At 41.9% G+C, this 15,663-nt stretch overlaps 1 protein-coding gene across 1 annotated transcript in view; it reads right to left on the bottom strand.

Annotated features, from left to right (window-relative positions):
* LOC131944565 (cholecystokinin receptor-like) overlaps window positions 1-14,686 on the bottom strand; it is a 70,726-nt gene extending 56,040 nt beyond the window's left edge. Inside the window, exon 1 of the mRNA XM_059305249.1 lies at window positions 14,117-14,686. Within this exon, the coding sequence (XP_059161232.1) occupies window positions 14,117-14,615 (499 nt within the window). The 5' untranslated portion in view covers window positions 14,616-14,686. The remainder of the gene's footprint in view (window positions 1-14,116) is intronic.
* Between the last annotated feature and the right edge of the window lie 977 nt (window positions 14,687-15,663).

Raw genomic sequence — 15,663 nt, forward strand, 5'->3', positions numbered from 1 at the left:
ATGTGTATGTATGTGTATGTATGTGTATATAATTGTATATATGTGTATGTATGTATGTGTATGTATGTGTATGTATGTGTATGTATGTTTATGTATGTGTATGTATGTGTATATATGTGTATATGTGTATGTATGTATGTGTATGTATGTGTATGTATGTGTATGTATGTGTAAAAAATTGTATATATGTGTATGTATGTATGTGTATGTATGTGTATGTATGTGTATGTATGTATAGAAATGACAGGTGTGTTTATCTGACCCATTGTCTGGACGTATCTGATCACACCACTACCTGGTCAATTGATGTCAACATTTCAATCAATCGATCAAACGGTCAAGGTCTAGGAACACAAACTTGACCAAAGAGTCTCGAAAGAAACTTGACCAAAGAGTCTAGAAAGAAACTTGACCAACGAGTCTAGAAAGAAACTTGACCAAAGAGTCTAGAAAGAAACTTGACCAACGAGTATAGAAAGAAACTTGACCAAAGAGTCTAGAAAGAAACTTGACCAAAGAGTCTAGAAAGAAACTTGACAAGAGTCTAGAAAGAAACTTGACCAAACAGTCTAGAAAGAAACTTGACAAGAGTCTAGAAAGAAACTTGACAAGAGTCTAGAAAGAAACTTGACCAAAGAGTCTAGAAAGAAACTTGACAAGAGTCTAGAAAGAAACTTGACAAGAGTCTAGAAAGAAACTTGACCAAAGAGTCTAGAAAGAAACTTGACAAGAGTCTAGAAAGAAACTTGACAAGAGTCTAGAAAGAAACTTGACCAAAGAGTCTAGAAAGAAACTTGACAAGAGTCTAGAAAGAAACTTGACCAAAGAGTCTAGAAAGAAACTTGACAAGAGTCTAGAAAGAAACTTGACCAAAGAGTCTAGAAAGAAACTTGACAAGAGTCTAGAAAGAAACTTGACCAACTTGCCTACACAGAGACCTCTCACCCCCCCCCTCCCCCACCCCCACCCCACATTCCGCTAAATGCGGGACATCTTTCTGTCCATTTACTTATATCTACACGACTTTGTACGGAGGCGACAAAAAAGTCTGCGATCTGCTAAACTGGTATCGATCCCCACAAGCTGAATTGGTATCGATCCCAAGAAGAGGGAGAAGCAGAGAGGGACAGATTGAATGAGCCGGGACAATGTCGCCCCTCAGGAGCCAGGTGTGGCCCGAGTTATTGCTTTTGGCTCGGCCCATTTATTTGTTGTACAACTTTAATCCGTAGCTTTATCGTATGTGGCGGTGTAATAGCGGTGTAATGGTGGTGTAATGGTGGCGAAATGGTGGTGTAATGGTGATGTAATGGTGGTGTAATTGTGGTGTAATGGTGGCGTAATGGTGTTGTAATGGTGGTGTAATGGTGGTGTAATGGTGGTGTAATGGTGGCTTAATAGTGGTGTAATGGTGATGTAATGGTGGTGTAATGGTGGTGTAATGGTGATGTAATGGTGGTGTAATGGTGATGTAATAGTGGCGTAATGGTGGTGTAATGGTGGTGTAATGGTGATGTAATGGTGGTGTAATGGTGCTGTAATGGTGGTATAATGGTGGTGTAATGGTGATGTAATGGTGGTGTAATGGTGGTGTAATGGTGGTGTAATGGTGATGTAAAGGTGGTGTAATGGTTGTGTAATGGTGGTGTAATGGTGATGTAATGGTGGTGTAATGGTGATGTAATGGTGGTGTAATGGTGATGTAATGGTGGTGTAATGGTGATGTAATGGTGGTGTAATGGTGATATAATGGTGATGTAATGGTGGTGTAATGGTGGTGTAATGGTGATGTAATGGTGATATAATGGTGATGTAATGGTGATATAATGGTGGTGTAGTGGTGGTGTAATGGTGGTGTAATGGTGGTGTAGTGGTGGTGTAATGGTGGTGTAATGGTGGTGTAATGGTGGTGTAATGGTGATGTTATGTTGATGTAATGGTGGTGTTATGGTGATGTAATGGTGGTGTAATGGTAATGTAATGGTGATGTAATGGTGGTGTAATGGTAATGTAATGGTGATGTAATGGTGATGTAATAGTGGCGTAATGGTGGTGTAATGGTGGTGTAATGGTGATGTAATGGTGGTGTAATGGGGATTTAATGGTGATGTAATGGTGGTGTAATGGTGGTGTAATGGTGGTGTAATGGTGGTGTTGTGGCGGTAAATGAAGATCAAGGTCGTTACATATTGAATGTGGATTATGTAGAGCGTGTGTCTATACAGTTGCCATGACAACCATTGCAATACGATCATTCACCATTTAGATAACCATTCCCCCCCCCCACCCTCACCCCCGACCCCTACCCAAATGTTTTCGTTGCATTTGAACAAATTTATGATCGGATAGAAGGTTTGTCTTCAGATGATCAGACAGAAGGTTTGTCTTCAGAAATAAAAAATTAAAAGAACACAATGTTTTTGTGCACGATTACATTACTTTCTCTATACTTCGTATATACGAGAAAGTAAAAATAAAAGAACACAATTTAGATATGCAGTGCATTGCTTCAACAACAGTCGACACAATGCTTTATGTATGTGTATGTATGTGTGGTGAGCTGTCATCCATCACACACACTGTGTGGTGAGCTGTCATCCATCACACACACTGTAGGTGAGCTGTCATCCATCACACACACTGTATGGTGGGCTGTCATCCAACACACACACACACACACACTGTGTGGTGAGCTCATCCAAATATATCACATTTTTAAAACAAATCGTTTAATTCGGACATCGTCACGGCTCAAAACATTTGGAGATGCTGACCTTCACCTTGTCCTGGCACTAGGTTGACCTTCACCTTGTCCTGGCACTAGGTTGACCTTCACCTTGTCGCAGTCAGATACCTATGTCACAGTCACGTGATCTGTTAAACAAATCTGTCGTCACGTGATCAATGTGCTCGTGTCGTCACTTCCGCCTACGTCACTGGCCAGATTTTTAGTCCCACGTGACAGAGCGTGACCAATGGGGCCGCAGGGCAGGAAATGAGGTCATATCTATTTTAGGAACATGATCACCATACAGTGGCAACAATCAACATAAAACATTCAGCGGGGGTGGGGGGGGGTGTGGGGGGTGTGTGTGGGGGGGAGGTGGGGGTGTGAGGGTCACGGTGGTCGAGGGAAGATATGAGCTGATCCTACCGTGGTGGTGACATGGGGAGGTGACTCGCTGGTGGTGACACGGGGAGGTGACTATTCCTTGTTACCAGATACAAAGTTTTCTCGCTGCCCGTCGCTTGACAGTCGAGTAACAAGTTTCACTCAACAATCCACTAACAGGTTTCACTCAACAATCCACTAACAAGTTTCACTCAACAATCCACTAACAAGTTTCACTCAACAATCCACTTACAAGTTTCACTCAACAATCCACTTACAAGTTTCACTCAACAATCCACTTACAAGTTTCACTCAACAATCCACTAACAAGTTTCACTCAACAATCCACTAACAAGTTTCACTCAACAATCCACTAACAAGTTTCACTCAACAATCCACTAACAAGTTTCACTCAACCATCCACTAACAAGTTTCACTCAACAATCCACTAACAAGTTTCACTCAACAATCCACTAACAAGTTTCACTCAACAATCCACTAACAAGTTTCACTCAACAATCCACTAACAAGTTTCACTCAACAATCCACTAACAAGTTTCACTCAACAATCCACTAACAAGTTTCACTCAACAATCCACTAACAAGTTTCACTCAACAATCCACCAACAAGTTTCACACCTCCTCAAAACGTCAACGTTGTAGTGATGTTTTGAGGAGTTATGTTTGACGTTCTCCACTAGTCCATACAACTGACCCCAGCTACCATTCAAGTTTATCATCAACGTCAGGCATCACATCCGGGTGTATGTCCACCCCCCCCCCTCCTTTAACGAAATTAAATGTATATAGAAAACACTTTTACCAGTACTCCCCCCCCCCCTCCGGAGAAAAAATTCTGAAAGAAACATGGTTTATAATTTACTCTCGAGGTTTTGGCCTGTGTTTCATCCAGGGCTAGCACTTAATTTATGGAGGGAGGCTTACATGCCGGACGCTACATACGTCAGACATGACGGAAGCTACATACGTCAGACATGACGGAAGCTACATACGTCAGACATGACGGACGCTACATACGTCAGGCATTATTGACGCTACATACGTCAGACATGACGGACGCTACATACGTCAGACATTATTGACGCTACATACGTCAGCCATGACGGACGCTACATACGTCAGACATTATTGACGCTACATACGTCAGACATGACGGACGCTACATACGTCAGACATTATTGACGCTACATACGTCAGACATGACGGACGCTACATACGTCAGACATTATTGACGCTACATACGTCAGACATGATTGACGCTACATACGTCAGACATGACGGACGCTACATACGTCAGACATGACGGACGCTACATACGTCAGACATTATTGACGCTACATACGTCAGCCATGACGGACGCTACATACGTCAGACATTATTGACGCTACATACGTCAGACATGACGGACGCTACATACGTCAGACATTATTGACGCTACATACGTCAGACATGATTGACGCTACATACGTCAGACATGACGGACGCTACATACGTCAGACATGACGGACGCTACATACGTCAGACATTATTGACGCTACATACGTCAGACATGACGGACGCTACATACGTCAGACATGACGGACGCTACATACGTCAGACATGACGGACGCTACATACGTCAGCCATTATTGACGCTACATACGTCAGACATGACGGACGCTACATACGTCAGACATGACGGACGCTACATACGTCAGACATGACAGACGCTACATACGTCAGACATTATTGACGCTACATACGTCAGACATGATTGACGCTACATACGTCAGCCATTATTGACGCTACATACGTCAGCCATTATTGACGCTACATACGTCAGACATGATTGACGCTACATACGTCAGACATGACGGACGCTACATACGTCAGACATGACGGACGCTACATACGTCAGACATGACGGACGCTACATACGTCAGACATGACGGACGCTACATACGTCAGCCATTATTGACGCTACATACGTCAGACATTATTGACGCTACATACGTCAGCCATTATTGACGCTACATACGTCAGCCATTATTGACGCTACATACGTCAGCCATTATTGACGCTACATACGTCAGCCATTATTGACGCTACATACGTCAGCCATTATTGACGCTACATACGTCAGCCATTATTGACGCTACATACGTCAGACATTATTGACGCTACATACGTCAGACATGACGGACGCTACATACGTCAGACATGATTGACGGCTAATTGAAGCTTGATGTCGCCGCCGAGCGTCAGATGTGGTAAGGATGTGGCGAGGATGTGGTAAGGATGTGGTGCTTGCAAGACGCCACAACCCCCCCCCCCCCCCACCAGAGACTTGTTCAAATTTGAAGAGCTCTCTCAGCCATCCGGGCTTTTCATTGGCCGTGTGACGTCACTGTATGCTGTTTGAAAAACAGGAAGTTGAAGTAAGTGTAACCCCCCCCCCGCTATTGGATGAAAACCCTCACATTCTCTCACCCTAATGCGTCCCTCCGGTTCATGCAGGTGCATTGTGTAGTCTGTTGTCTGGGTACAGTTGCACATTGTTGTCTGGGTACAGTTGCACATTGTTGTCTGGGTACAGTTGCACATTGTTGTCTGGGGACAGTTGACGAAAACATGCGACCAAAACTTCATGAACTTATCGACGAACTAATTTCTTTCATATTTGACACCTGGGTCAGCACTTGATTGCAATGTAATGACACCTGGGTCAGCACTTGATTGCAATGTAATGTTAAGTAAGGTTTAATAAAATTAGAAGTTTAATTAATTAAGCAACATAATTACGTACTTCTTTTACATGTTGTTTACTATTATATATATATATATATATATATATATATATATATATATATATATATATATATATATATATATATATATATATATATATATATATATATATATATATATGAAGAAAATTGTGATAGTTATTTTCTTTAGCATGTTAGCTCCTGTTGTAACGAGTGCCGTATAACATTTACAATGTATGAAGTAAATGTAATTAAATTATATTATATTTCGACATTCTACAGCTATTAAATGACTCCAGCAAATCCCATGGGTTGTGGGGTGGTTGGGGTTGGGTGGAGTGGAGTGGGGGTGGGGTGCGTGTCTGCAGACCTGATGAAATATTTACAAGGGAAAAACTGTGTCTTGCACTATCAGGAGAAGATAACTTTAGCGTATCTTATTAACTTTCCTGGATATCATTTGATTTCTAGTGTGGGGGTGTGGAGAGGTGTGTGGAGAGGTGTGTGGAGAGGTGTGGGGGAGGTGTGTGGAGAGGTGTGTGGAGAGGTGTGTAGAGAGGTGTGTGGAGAGGTGTGTGGGGAGGTGTGGGGGAGGTGTGTGGAGAGGTGTGGGGAGAGGTGTGTGGAGAGGTGTGTGGAGAGGTGTGGGGGAGGTGTGTGGAGAGGTGTGTGGGGAGGTGTGGGGGAGGTGTGTGGAGAGGTGTGTGGGGAGGTGTGTGGAGAGGTGTGTGGGGAGGTGTAGGGGAGGTGTGTGGAGAGGTGTGGGACGACGAGGTATTTATGTCCTGAAATGCCGGGTGGGTGTTGTGTTAAAACAAATGTCCTACACACGTTTAAAGTGTGTTGGGTGGGTTGGGTTGGTTGGGTTGGTTGGGTTGGTTGGGGTTGTCCGTAGTTTGACGACGTTATAGGATTCTGTAGCCGGACACCCGACAACCGGACACCCGACAACCTGACACTCGACAACCGGACACCCGTTAGCCGGATAGATGCCTAGCTAGATGGTTGTATTAGTTTTAAACCCATCAATTTTTAAATCTTGAGTCAGCGCTGGATAAAAAAAACAGACGCTCCAATGTGAGTCGACAAACGGTAAGGTAACTCCCAGCAGGGTCGTGTAGGCGGGAGGAGATTTTTGAGCAAGTTAATGGGACTTTGTACTCTTTTAGGAGGAGATTTTTGAGCAAGTTAATGGGACTTTGTACACTTTTAGGAGGAGATTTTTGGGCAAGTTAATGGGACTTTGTACACTTTTAGGAGGAGATTTTTGGGCAAGTTAATGGGACTTTGTACACTTTTAGGAGGAGATTTTTGAGCAAGTTAATGGGACTTTGTAGACTTTTAGGAGGAGATTTTTGAGCAAGTTAATGGGACTTTGTAGACTTTTAGGAGGAGATTTTTGAGCAAGTTAATGGGACTTTGTAGACTTTTAGGAGGAGATTTTTGAGCAAGTTAATGGGACTTTGTACACTTTTAGGAGGAGATTTTTGAGCAAGTTAATGGGACTTTGTACACTTTTAGGAGGAGATTTTTGAGCAAGTTAATGGGAATTTGTACACTTTTAGGCGAGACCAATTGGAGGAGATTTTTGAGCAAGTTAATGGGACTTTGTACACTTTTAGGAGGAGATTTTTGAGCAAGTTAATGGGACTTTGTACGCTTTTAGGAGGAGATTTTTGAGCAAGTTAATGGGACTTTGTGCACTTTTAGGAGGAGATTTTTGAGCAAGTTAATGGGACTTTGTACACTTTTAGGAAGAGATTTTTAAGCAAGTTAATGGGACTTTGTACGCTTTTAGGCGAGACCAATTGGGGGAGATTTTTGAGCAAGTTAATGGGACTTTGTACACTTTTAGGAGGAGATTTTTGAGCAAGTTAATGGGACTTTGTACACTTTTAGGAGGAGATTTTTGAGCAAGTTAATCGGACTTTGTACTCTTTTAGGCGAAACCAATTAAGGGAGATTTTTAAGCAAGTTAATGGGACTTTGTACACTTTTAGGAGGAGATTTTTGAGCAAGTTAATGGGACTTTGTACACTTTTAGGAGGAGATTTTTGAGCAAGTTAATGGGACTTTGTACACTTTTAGGCGGCTCCAATTGGAGGAGATTTTAGAGCAAGTTAATGGGACTTTGTAGACTTTTAGGAGGAGATTTTTGAGCAAGTTAATGGGACTTTGTACACTTTTAGGAGGAGATTTTTGAGCAAGTTAATGGGACTTTGTACACTTTTAGGAGGAGATTTTTGAGCAAGTTAATGGGACTTTGTACACTTTTAGGCGGCTCCAATTGGAGGAGATTTTTGAGCAAGTTAATGGGACTTTGTAGACTTTTAGGAGGAGATTTTTGAGCAAGTTAATGGGACTTTGTACACTTTTAGGAGGAGATTTTTGAGCAAGTTAATGGGAATTTGTACACTTTTAGGCGAGACCAATTGGAGGAGATTTTTGAGCAAGTTAATGGGACTTTGTACACTTTTAGGAGGAGATTTTTGAGCAAGTTAATGGGACTTTGTACGCTTTTAGGAGGAGATTTTTGAGCAAGTTAATGGGACTTTGTGCACTTTTAGGAGGAGATTTTTGAGCAAGTTAATGGGACTTTGTACACTTTTAGGAGGAGATTTTTGAGCAAGTTAATGGGACTTTGTACGCTTTTAGGCGAGACCAATTGGGGGAGATTTTTGAGCAAGTTAATGGGACTTTGTACACTTTTAGGAGGAGATTTTTGAGCAAGTTAATGGGACTTTGTACACTTTTAGGAGGAGATTTTAGAGCAAGTTAATGGGACTTTGTAGACTTTTAGGAGGAGATTTTTGAGCAAGTTAATGGGACTTTGTACACTTTTAGGAGGAGATTTTTGAGCAAGTTAATGGGACTTTGTACACTTTTAGGAGGGGATTTTTGAGCAAGTTAATGGGACTTTGTACACTTTTAGGCGGCTCCAATTGGAGGAGATTTTTGAGCAAGTTAATGGGACTTTGTAGACTTTTAGGAGGAGATTTTTGAGCAAGTTAATGGGACTTTGTACACTTTTAGGAGGAGATTTTTGAGCAAGTTAATGGGACTTTGTACACTTTTAGGAGGAGATTTTTGAGCAAGTTAATGGAAATTTGTACACTTTTAGGCGAGACCAATTGGAGGAGATTTTTGAGCAAGTTAATGGGACTTTGTACACTTTTAGGAGGAGATTTTTGAGCAAGTTAATGGGACTTTGTACGCTTTTAGGAGGAGATTTTTGAGCAAGTTAATGGGACTTTGTGCACTTTTAGGAGGAGATTTTTGAGCAAGTTAATGGGACTTTGTACACTTTTAGGAGGAGATTTTTGAGCAAGTTAATGGGACTTTGTACGCTTTTAGGCGAGACCAATTGGGGGAGATTTTTGAGCAAGTTAATGGGACTTTGTACACTTTTAGGAGGTGATTTTTGAGCAAGTTAATGGGACTTTGTACGCTTTTAGGCGAGACCAATTGGGGGAGATTTTTGAGCAAGTTAATTGGACTTTGTACACTTTTAGGAGGAGATTTTTGAGCAAATTAATGGGACTTTGTACACTTTTAGGAGGAGATTTTTGAGCAAGTTAATCGGACTTTGTACTCTTTTAGGCGAGACCAATTGGGGGAGATTTTTGAGCAAGTTAATGGGACTTTGTACACTTTTAGGAGGAGATTTTTGAGCAAGTTAATGGGACTTTGTACGCTTTTAGGCGAGACCAATTGGGGGAGATTTTTGAGCAAGTTAATGGGACTTTGTACACTTTTAGGAGGAGATTTTTGAGCAAGTTAATGGGACTTTGTACACTTTTAGGAGGAGATTTTTGAGCAAGTTAATGGGACTTTGTACACTTTTAGGCGAGATCAATTGGAGGAGATTTTTGAGCAAGTTAATGGGACTTTGTACACTTTTAGGAGGAGATTTTTGAGCAAGTTAATGGGACTTTGTACACTTTTAGGCGAGACCAATTGGAGGAGATTTTTGAGCAAGTTAATGGGACTTTGTAGACTTTTAGGAGGAGATTTTTGAGCAAGTTAATGGGACTTTGTACACTTTTAGGAGGAGATTTTTGAGCAAGTTAATGGGACTTTGTACACTTTTAGGAGGAGATTTTTGAGCAAGTTAATGGGACTTTGTACACTTTTAGGAGGAGATTTTTGAGCAAGTTAATGGGACTTTGTACACTTTTAGGAGGAGATTTTTGAGCAAGTTAATGGGACTTTGTACACTTTTAGGAGGAGATTTTTGAGCAAGTTAATGGGACTTTGTACACTTTTAGGAGGAGATTTTTGAGCAAGTTAATGGGACTTTGTACACTTTTAGGAGGAGATTTTTGAGCAAGTTAATGGGACTTTGTACACTTTTAGGCGAGACCAATTGGAGGAGATTTTTGAGCAAGTTAATGGGACTTTGTACACTTTTAGGCGGGAAATACACCCGTGTCTTTTGTTCAGTACCCGCACACACATTTCGCCCCCCACACACACATTTCGCCCCACACACACATTTCGCCCCACACACACATTTCGCCCCACACACACATTTCGCCCCACACACACATTTCGCCCCACACACACATTTCGGCCCACACACACATTTTTCCCCACACACACCGACATTTAGTCCACACAGGTGCTAAATACTGCAGTGGCGCCCTAGATGGGTGCTCCGGTGTGGCGGGGTGGGCAGCACTATGGGGTGTAGGGGTGGGCAGCACTATGGGGTGTAGGGGTGGGCAGCACTATGGGGTGTAGGGGTGGGCAGCACTATTGGGTGTAGGGGTGGGCAGCACTATGGGGTGTAGGGGTGGGCAGCACTATGGGGTGTAGGGGTGGGCAGCACTATGGGGTGTAGGGGTGGGCAGCACTATGGGGTGTAGGGGTGGGCAGCACTATGGGGTGTAGGGGTGGTGATTCAGCTACCCTCAATGGATCCACATCACCCTATTCCATTCTACAGCTGACGTCATAACCCGCCAGTAACCTTGACATTTGACCAAAATTCCCGGGGAAAATCGTGTCAAGGCTGAGGATGCCTTTTTTATTGGGACGTACGGACGTACGGACGTACGGACGTGTGGACGTGCTTTGGATGTCTGGGGTCCAGAAGATTGGTGTGTGACGTCAGTCTTCTTGTAGGTTGTAAGATTCAAATGTGTACAAATGTTTGTGTACAAATGTCCATGTTTTTGTACAAATGTCTATGTTTGTGTACAAATGTCCATGTTTGTGTACAAATGTCTATGTTTGTGTACAAATGTCCATGTTTGTGTACAAATGTCCATGTTTGTGTACAAATGTCCATGTTTGTGTACAAATGTCCATGTTTGTGTTTACATGTCCATGTTTGTGTACAAATGTCCATGTTTGTGTACACATGTCCATGTTTGTGTACAAATGTCCATGTTTGTGTACAAATGTCCATGTTTGTGTACAAATGTCTATGTTTGTGTACAAATGTCCATGTTTGTGTACAAATGTCCATGTTTGTGTACAAATGTCCATGTTTGTGTACAAATGTCTATGTTTGTGTACAAATGTCTATGTTTGTGTACAAATGTCCATGTTTGTGTACAAATGTCCATGTTTGTGTACAAATGTCCATGTTTGTGTACACATGTCTATGTTTGTGTACAAATGTCTATGTCGTAAAAGAAAAAAAATCAGAATGGAGCAAGCAGACGACAGAAAGAAATCTCAAATGTGATTGGTCAAAAAACTCGCCTGATGACCACACGGCACGCGCTGGTTGCTCATTGGTTATGCACTTCTCACGTGACCAGAGAATGTCTCCATCCCGACGACCTTGACATTTTGTGGCTGGTAGATAACGTAGACCTGGTCAGCCCAGACCATTTTGTCGTGGCTATTTTGTCGTGGCCATTTTGTCGGGACCACTTTGATGGCGACACTTGTCGGGGAAACTCAGCTTAATCCATTCCACCCGACCCCATACTATCAGCGGCCCGTCCCTAACCAGTCATGTCCCATCTACCTCCGCCACACCCTGCCCCAACTCAGTCCCTGCCCCCACACTGTCCCCGTCCCTCCCAATCCCCGCTCATGTTAAAACTTTCATTCGCCATTCTCGACTTCAGAAACATCAAAATTGAATTTTTTTTTCTATTGATTTCGTTGGATGAATTCGATCAAACTTTCCAGAATTTTTTTTAGATTCAATTTACAGAGAACACGGTGCAGATATGTGGCATGTACAGGCTACTGCCTGGCAGATATGTGGCATGTACAGGCGCCTGGCAGATATGCCCTGAAGCTGGGGACAAATTATGCTCGGGCAGAAAGTTTGGGCAGGAAGCAAGTGGCCATTAATGGGCATGGGGCAGTGAGGCCCACGGTGATAGCCCTTATTGACCTACAACATGACCTAAACCATGACCTCAACATGACCTATACCATGACCTCAACATGACCTATACCATGACCTACACCTTGACCTATACCATGACCTACATTATGACACAAACCATGACCTAGCCGGTAGCCTATGAAAGCCAATAGTCTAAGATTGTATGTTTTCTTGCGACAATGAAAACTAAATACGCTATTAGTGAATTTAGTGATGGGTTGAATTAGGTTATGTGAGTGTTGAATTAAGTGATGTGAGTGTTGAATTAAGTGATGTGAGTGTTGAATTAAGTGATTTGTGTGTTGAATTAAGTGATGTGAGTGTTGAATTAAGTGATGTGAGTGTTGAATCAAGTGATGTGAGTGTTGAATCAAGTGATGTGAGTGTTGAATCAAGTGATGTGAATGTTGAATTAAGTGATGTGAGTGTTGAATCAAGTGATGTGAGTGTTGAATCAAGTGATGTTTGTGTTGAATCAAGTGATGTGAGTGTTGAATTAAGTGATGTTTGTGTTGAATCAAGCGATATTTGTGTTGAATCAAAGCTACCAGGCACAAAAACGTTGAACTTAAGCGCTAAAAAATTGAATGTCCGTTTTTTGATCCGGTCATTAATCGCATGTTGACCAATTTGTCCGAATGAAATGAATAGAGCCGGGTAATCCTGGGCCATTGGGCCGGGTAATCCTGGGCCATTGGCCCGCGAAAATTGGCCACGATATCTCGGGCCAATGGAAAGAAATATTTCACTTTATTTTCATCAAGAATTTTTTCTTCTATCTTGATTGGGTTCATGTTTTTGGCGTGTAGGAATGACCGTCATTAAATAGGTGATATGTTTCCCTCAGCTTAAAGCCTTGTCGAGAATGGGGGAGGGGGGGGGGAGAAGGGGGTGGGGGTGGGGGGAGAAGGGGGTTGGAGGTGTGTGTGTGTTGGGGGGGGGTCTTTGACAACCCAATAAAGCTCCATTTAATGAAGTGAATATTCAGGTCCTATATTATATATGTATATAAATGGTCATTAATGAGTGTGGTATATGTAGTTATGTGGTCATTAATTATTTAGGCGATGTATATGGTAATAATCAGGTTTATATAGGCATATAAATAATCGTGAGGCTGACGTATTTATATAAATGGTCATTAATTAGGTTGATATATGTACATAAGTGTCTTTAATGCAGTTGATATATGTACATAAATGGTCTAAAATGCGGTTGATATATGTACATAAATGGTCTAAAATGCGGTTGATTTGAATATCTAAAAGTTTGAGTAACCACTACAATCTGAGTAGTACCACAAAGGGAAGTAAGCAACGGGTTCTCTAATCATGTGTGTACTAAACGGGTTCTCTTTTAAAGCCAGTTACCTTAATGTAAACCATTGAGTTACTTTACTCTAAACGATTGAGTTACCTTACTATAAAAGCCAGAGTTACCTTACTTTAACAGCCAGAGTTACCTTAATGTAAACCATTGAGTTACTTTACTCTAAACGATTGAGTTACCTTACTGTAAAAGCCAGAGTTACCTTACTGTAACAGCCAGAGTTACCTTAATGTAAACCATTGAGTTACTTTACTCTAAACGATTGAGTTACCTTACTGTAACAGCCAGAGTTACCTTACTGTAAAAGCCAGAGTTACCTTACTGTAAAAGCCAGAGTTACCTTACTGTAACAGCCAGAGTTACCTTACTGTAAAAGCCAGAATTACCTTACTGTAAAAGCCAGAGTTACCTTACTGTAAAAGCCAGAGTTACCTTACTGTAACAGCCAGAGTTACCTTAATGTAAACCATTGAGTTACTTTACTCTAAACGATTGAGTTACCTTACTGTAAAAGCCAGAGTTACCTTACTGTAAAAGCCAGAGTTACCTTACCTTGCAGGTAGCGGATGATGATGCACATGGCCTCCCCGAAGATAAAGTTCCGTAGAAACATGGGGATCAAGGTGAAGGGCATGCAGAAGGCAGCCAGTAGCAGGTCGGAGACGGAGAGGTTGAGCAGGAAGACGTTGGTGACGGAGCGCATCTTCTTGTTCTGTAGTACCGTCACGATGACCAGCACGTTGCCCACGATGGACAACGTGAAGATGATGACGTACATGGGAATCTGGAAGGCCACGCTCAGGTCACGTCCGACAGGTGCCGTCAAGTTGCTGACATTGGCACCGGATGTGACATTTGACATGTCTTCTAGGAAGGAAACGTTGAAGTGGATTTTGTTGTGGGTGTCGGGGGGTGGGGAGCTGGTCGATAGCTGGGCGGACAGGAAGTCGTCATCGGCTAGTGACGTCACGGCAAGAGCCGCGGAAGATGACGTCACGTTCATTACAACGTCGGTCAGAAGAGAGATGGCCTCTGTGGTTTGATCCAACATGGCTGACCTCTCAACATCCGGGGAATCTCGAGATGTTTGTTGAGCAGGCGGATGATTCGTTTAGCTGGGCACACACATGGAGGGGGGGGGGATCAGTTCTAGAAGTTCTGGGTAAATAGAGCGTTAAGTTGTGTTGTCCTAATTCATTGGGCAGCAGGAGTCAGCCGTATCGTTTCTATACCGTTGTACCGCTGTACCGCTGTACCGTTGTACCGTTGTACTGCTTACCTCTTCCCCACCACCTCCTAGAGTAGAACAGAATAAAATAATTAAAGGAGGAATCTTGGGTTAATGAAAGCTTGGGTTAATGAAATCTTGGGTTAATGAAATCTTGGGTTAATGAAAGCTTGGGTTAATGAAATCTTGGGTTAATGAAATCTTGGGTTAATGAAATCTTGGGTTAATGAAATCTTGGGTTAATGGAATCTTGGGTTAATGGAATCTTGGGTTAATGGAATCTTGGGTTAATGAAAGCTTGGGTTAATGAAATCTTGGGTTAATGAAATCTTGGGTTAATGAAATCTTGGGTTAATGAAATCTTGGGTTAATGAAATCTTGGGTTAATGGAATCTTGGGTTAATGGAATCTTGGGTTAATGAAATCTTGGGTTAATGAAATCTTGGGTTAATGAAATCTTGGGTTAATGAAATCTTGGGTTAATGAAATCTTGGGTTAATGGAATCTTGGGTTAATGAAATCTTGGGTTAATGGAATCTTGGGTTAATGAAATCTTGGGTTAATGAAATCTTGGGTTAATGAAATCTTGGGTTAATGAAATCTTGGGTTAATGGAATCTTGGGTTAATGAAATCTTGGGTTAATGAAATCTTGGGTTAATGAAATCTTGGGTTAATGAAATCTTGGGTTAATGAAATCTTGGGTTAATGAAATCTTGGGTTAATGAAATATAATATCAAATTTGTAGTTCTGTTTCAACTTTTCAGCGATTTCCGATAACCGGAAGAGGAACTTATTCAAAAGCTTGTAACTTGAGAACTATTTGTGATAGATGAAATGAAATTTCATACGTAAATTTTGAGTAATTTCCG

The sequence above is a fragment of the Physella acuta genome, unplaced genomic scaffold (assembly GCF_028476545.2).
Source record: "Physella acuta isolate Inbredline_101_S28 unplaced genomic scaffold, ASM2847654v3 ptg000497l, whole genome shotgun sequence".
Taxonomy (NCBI): Eukaryota; Metazoa; Mollusca; class Gastropoda; family Physidae; genus Physella; species Physella acuta.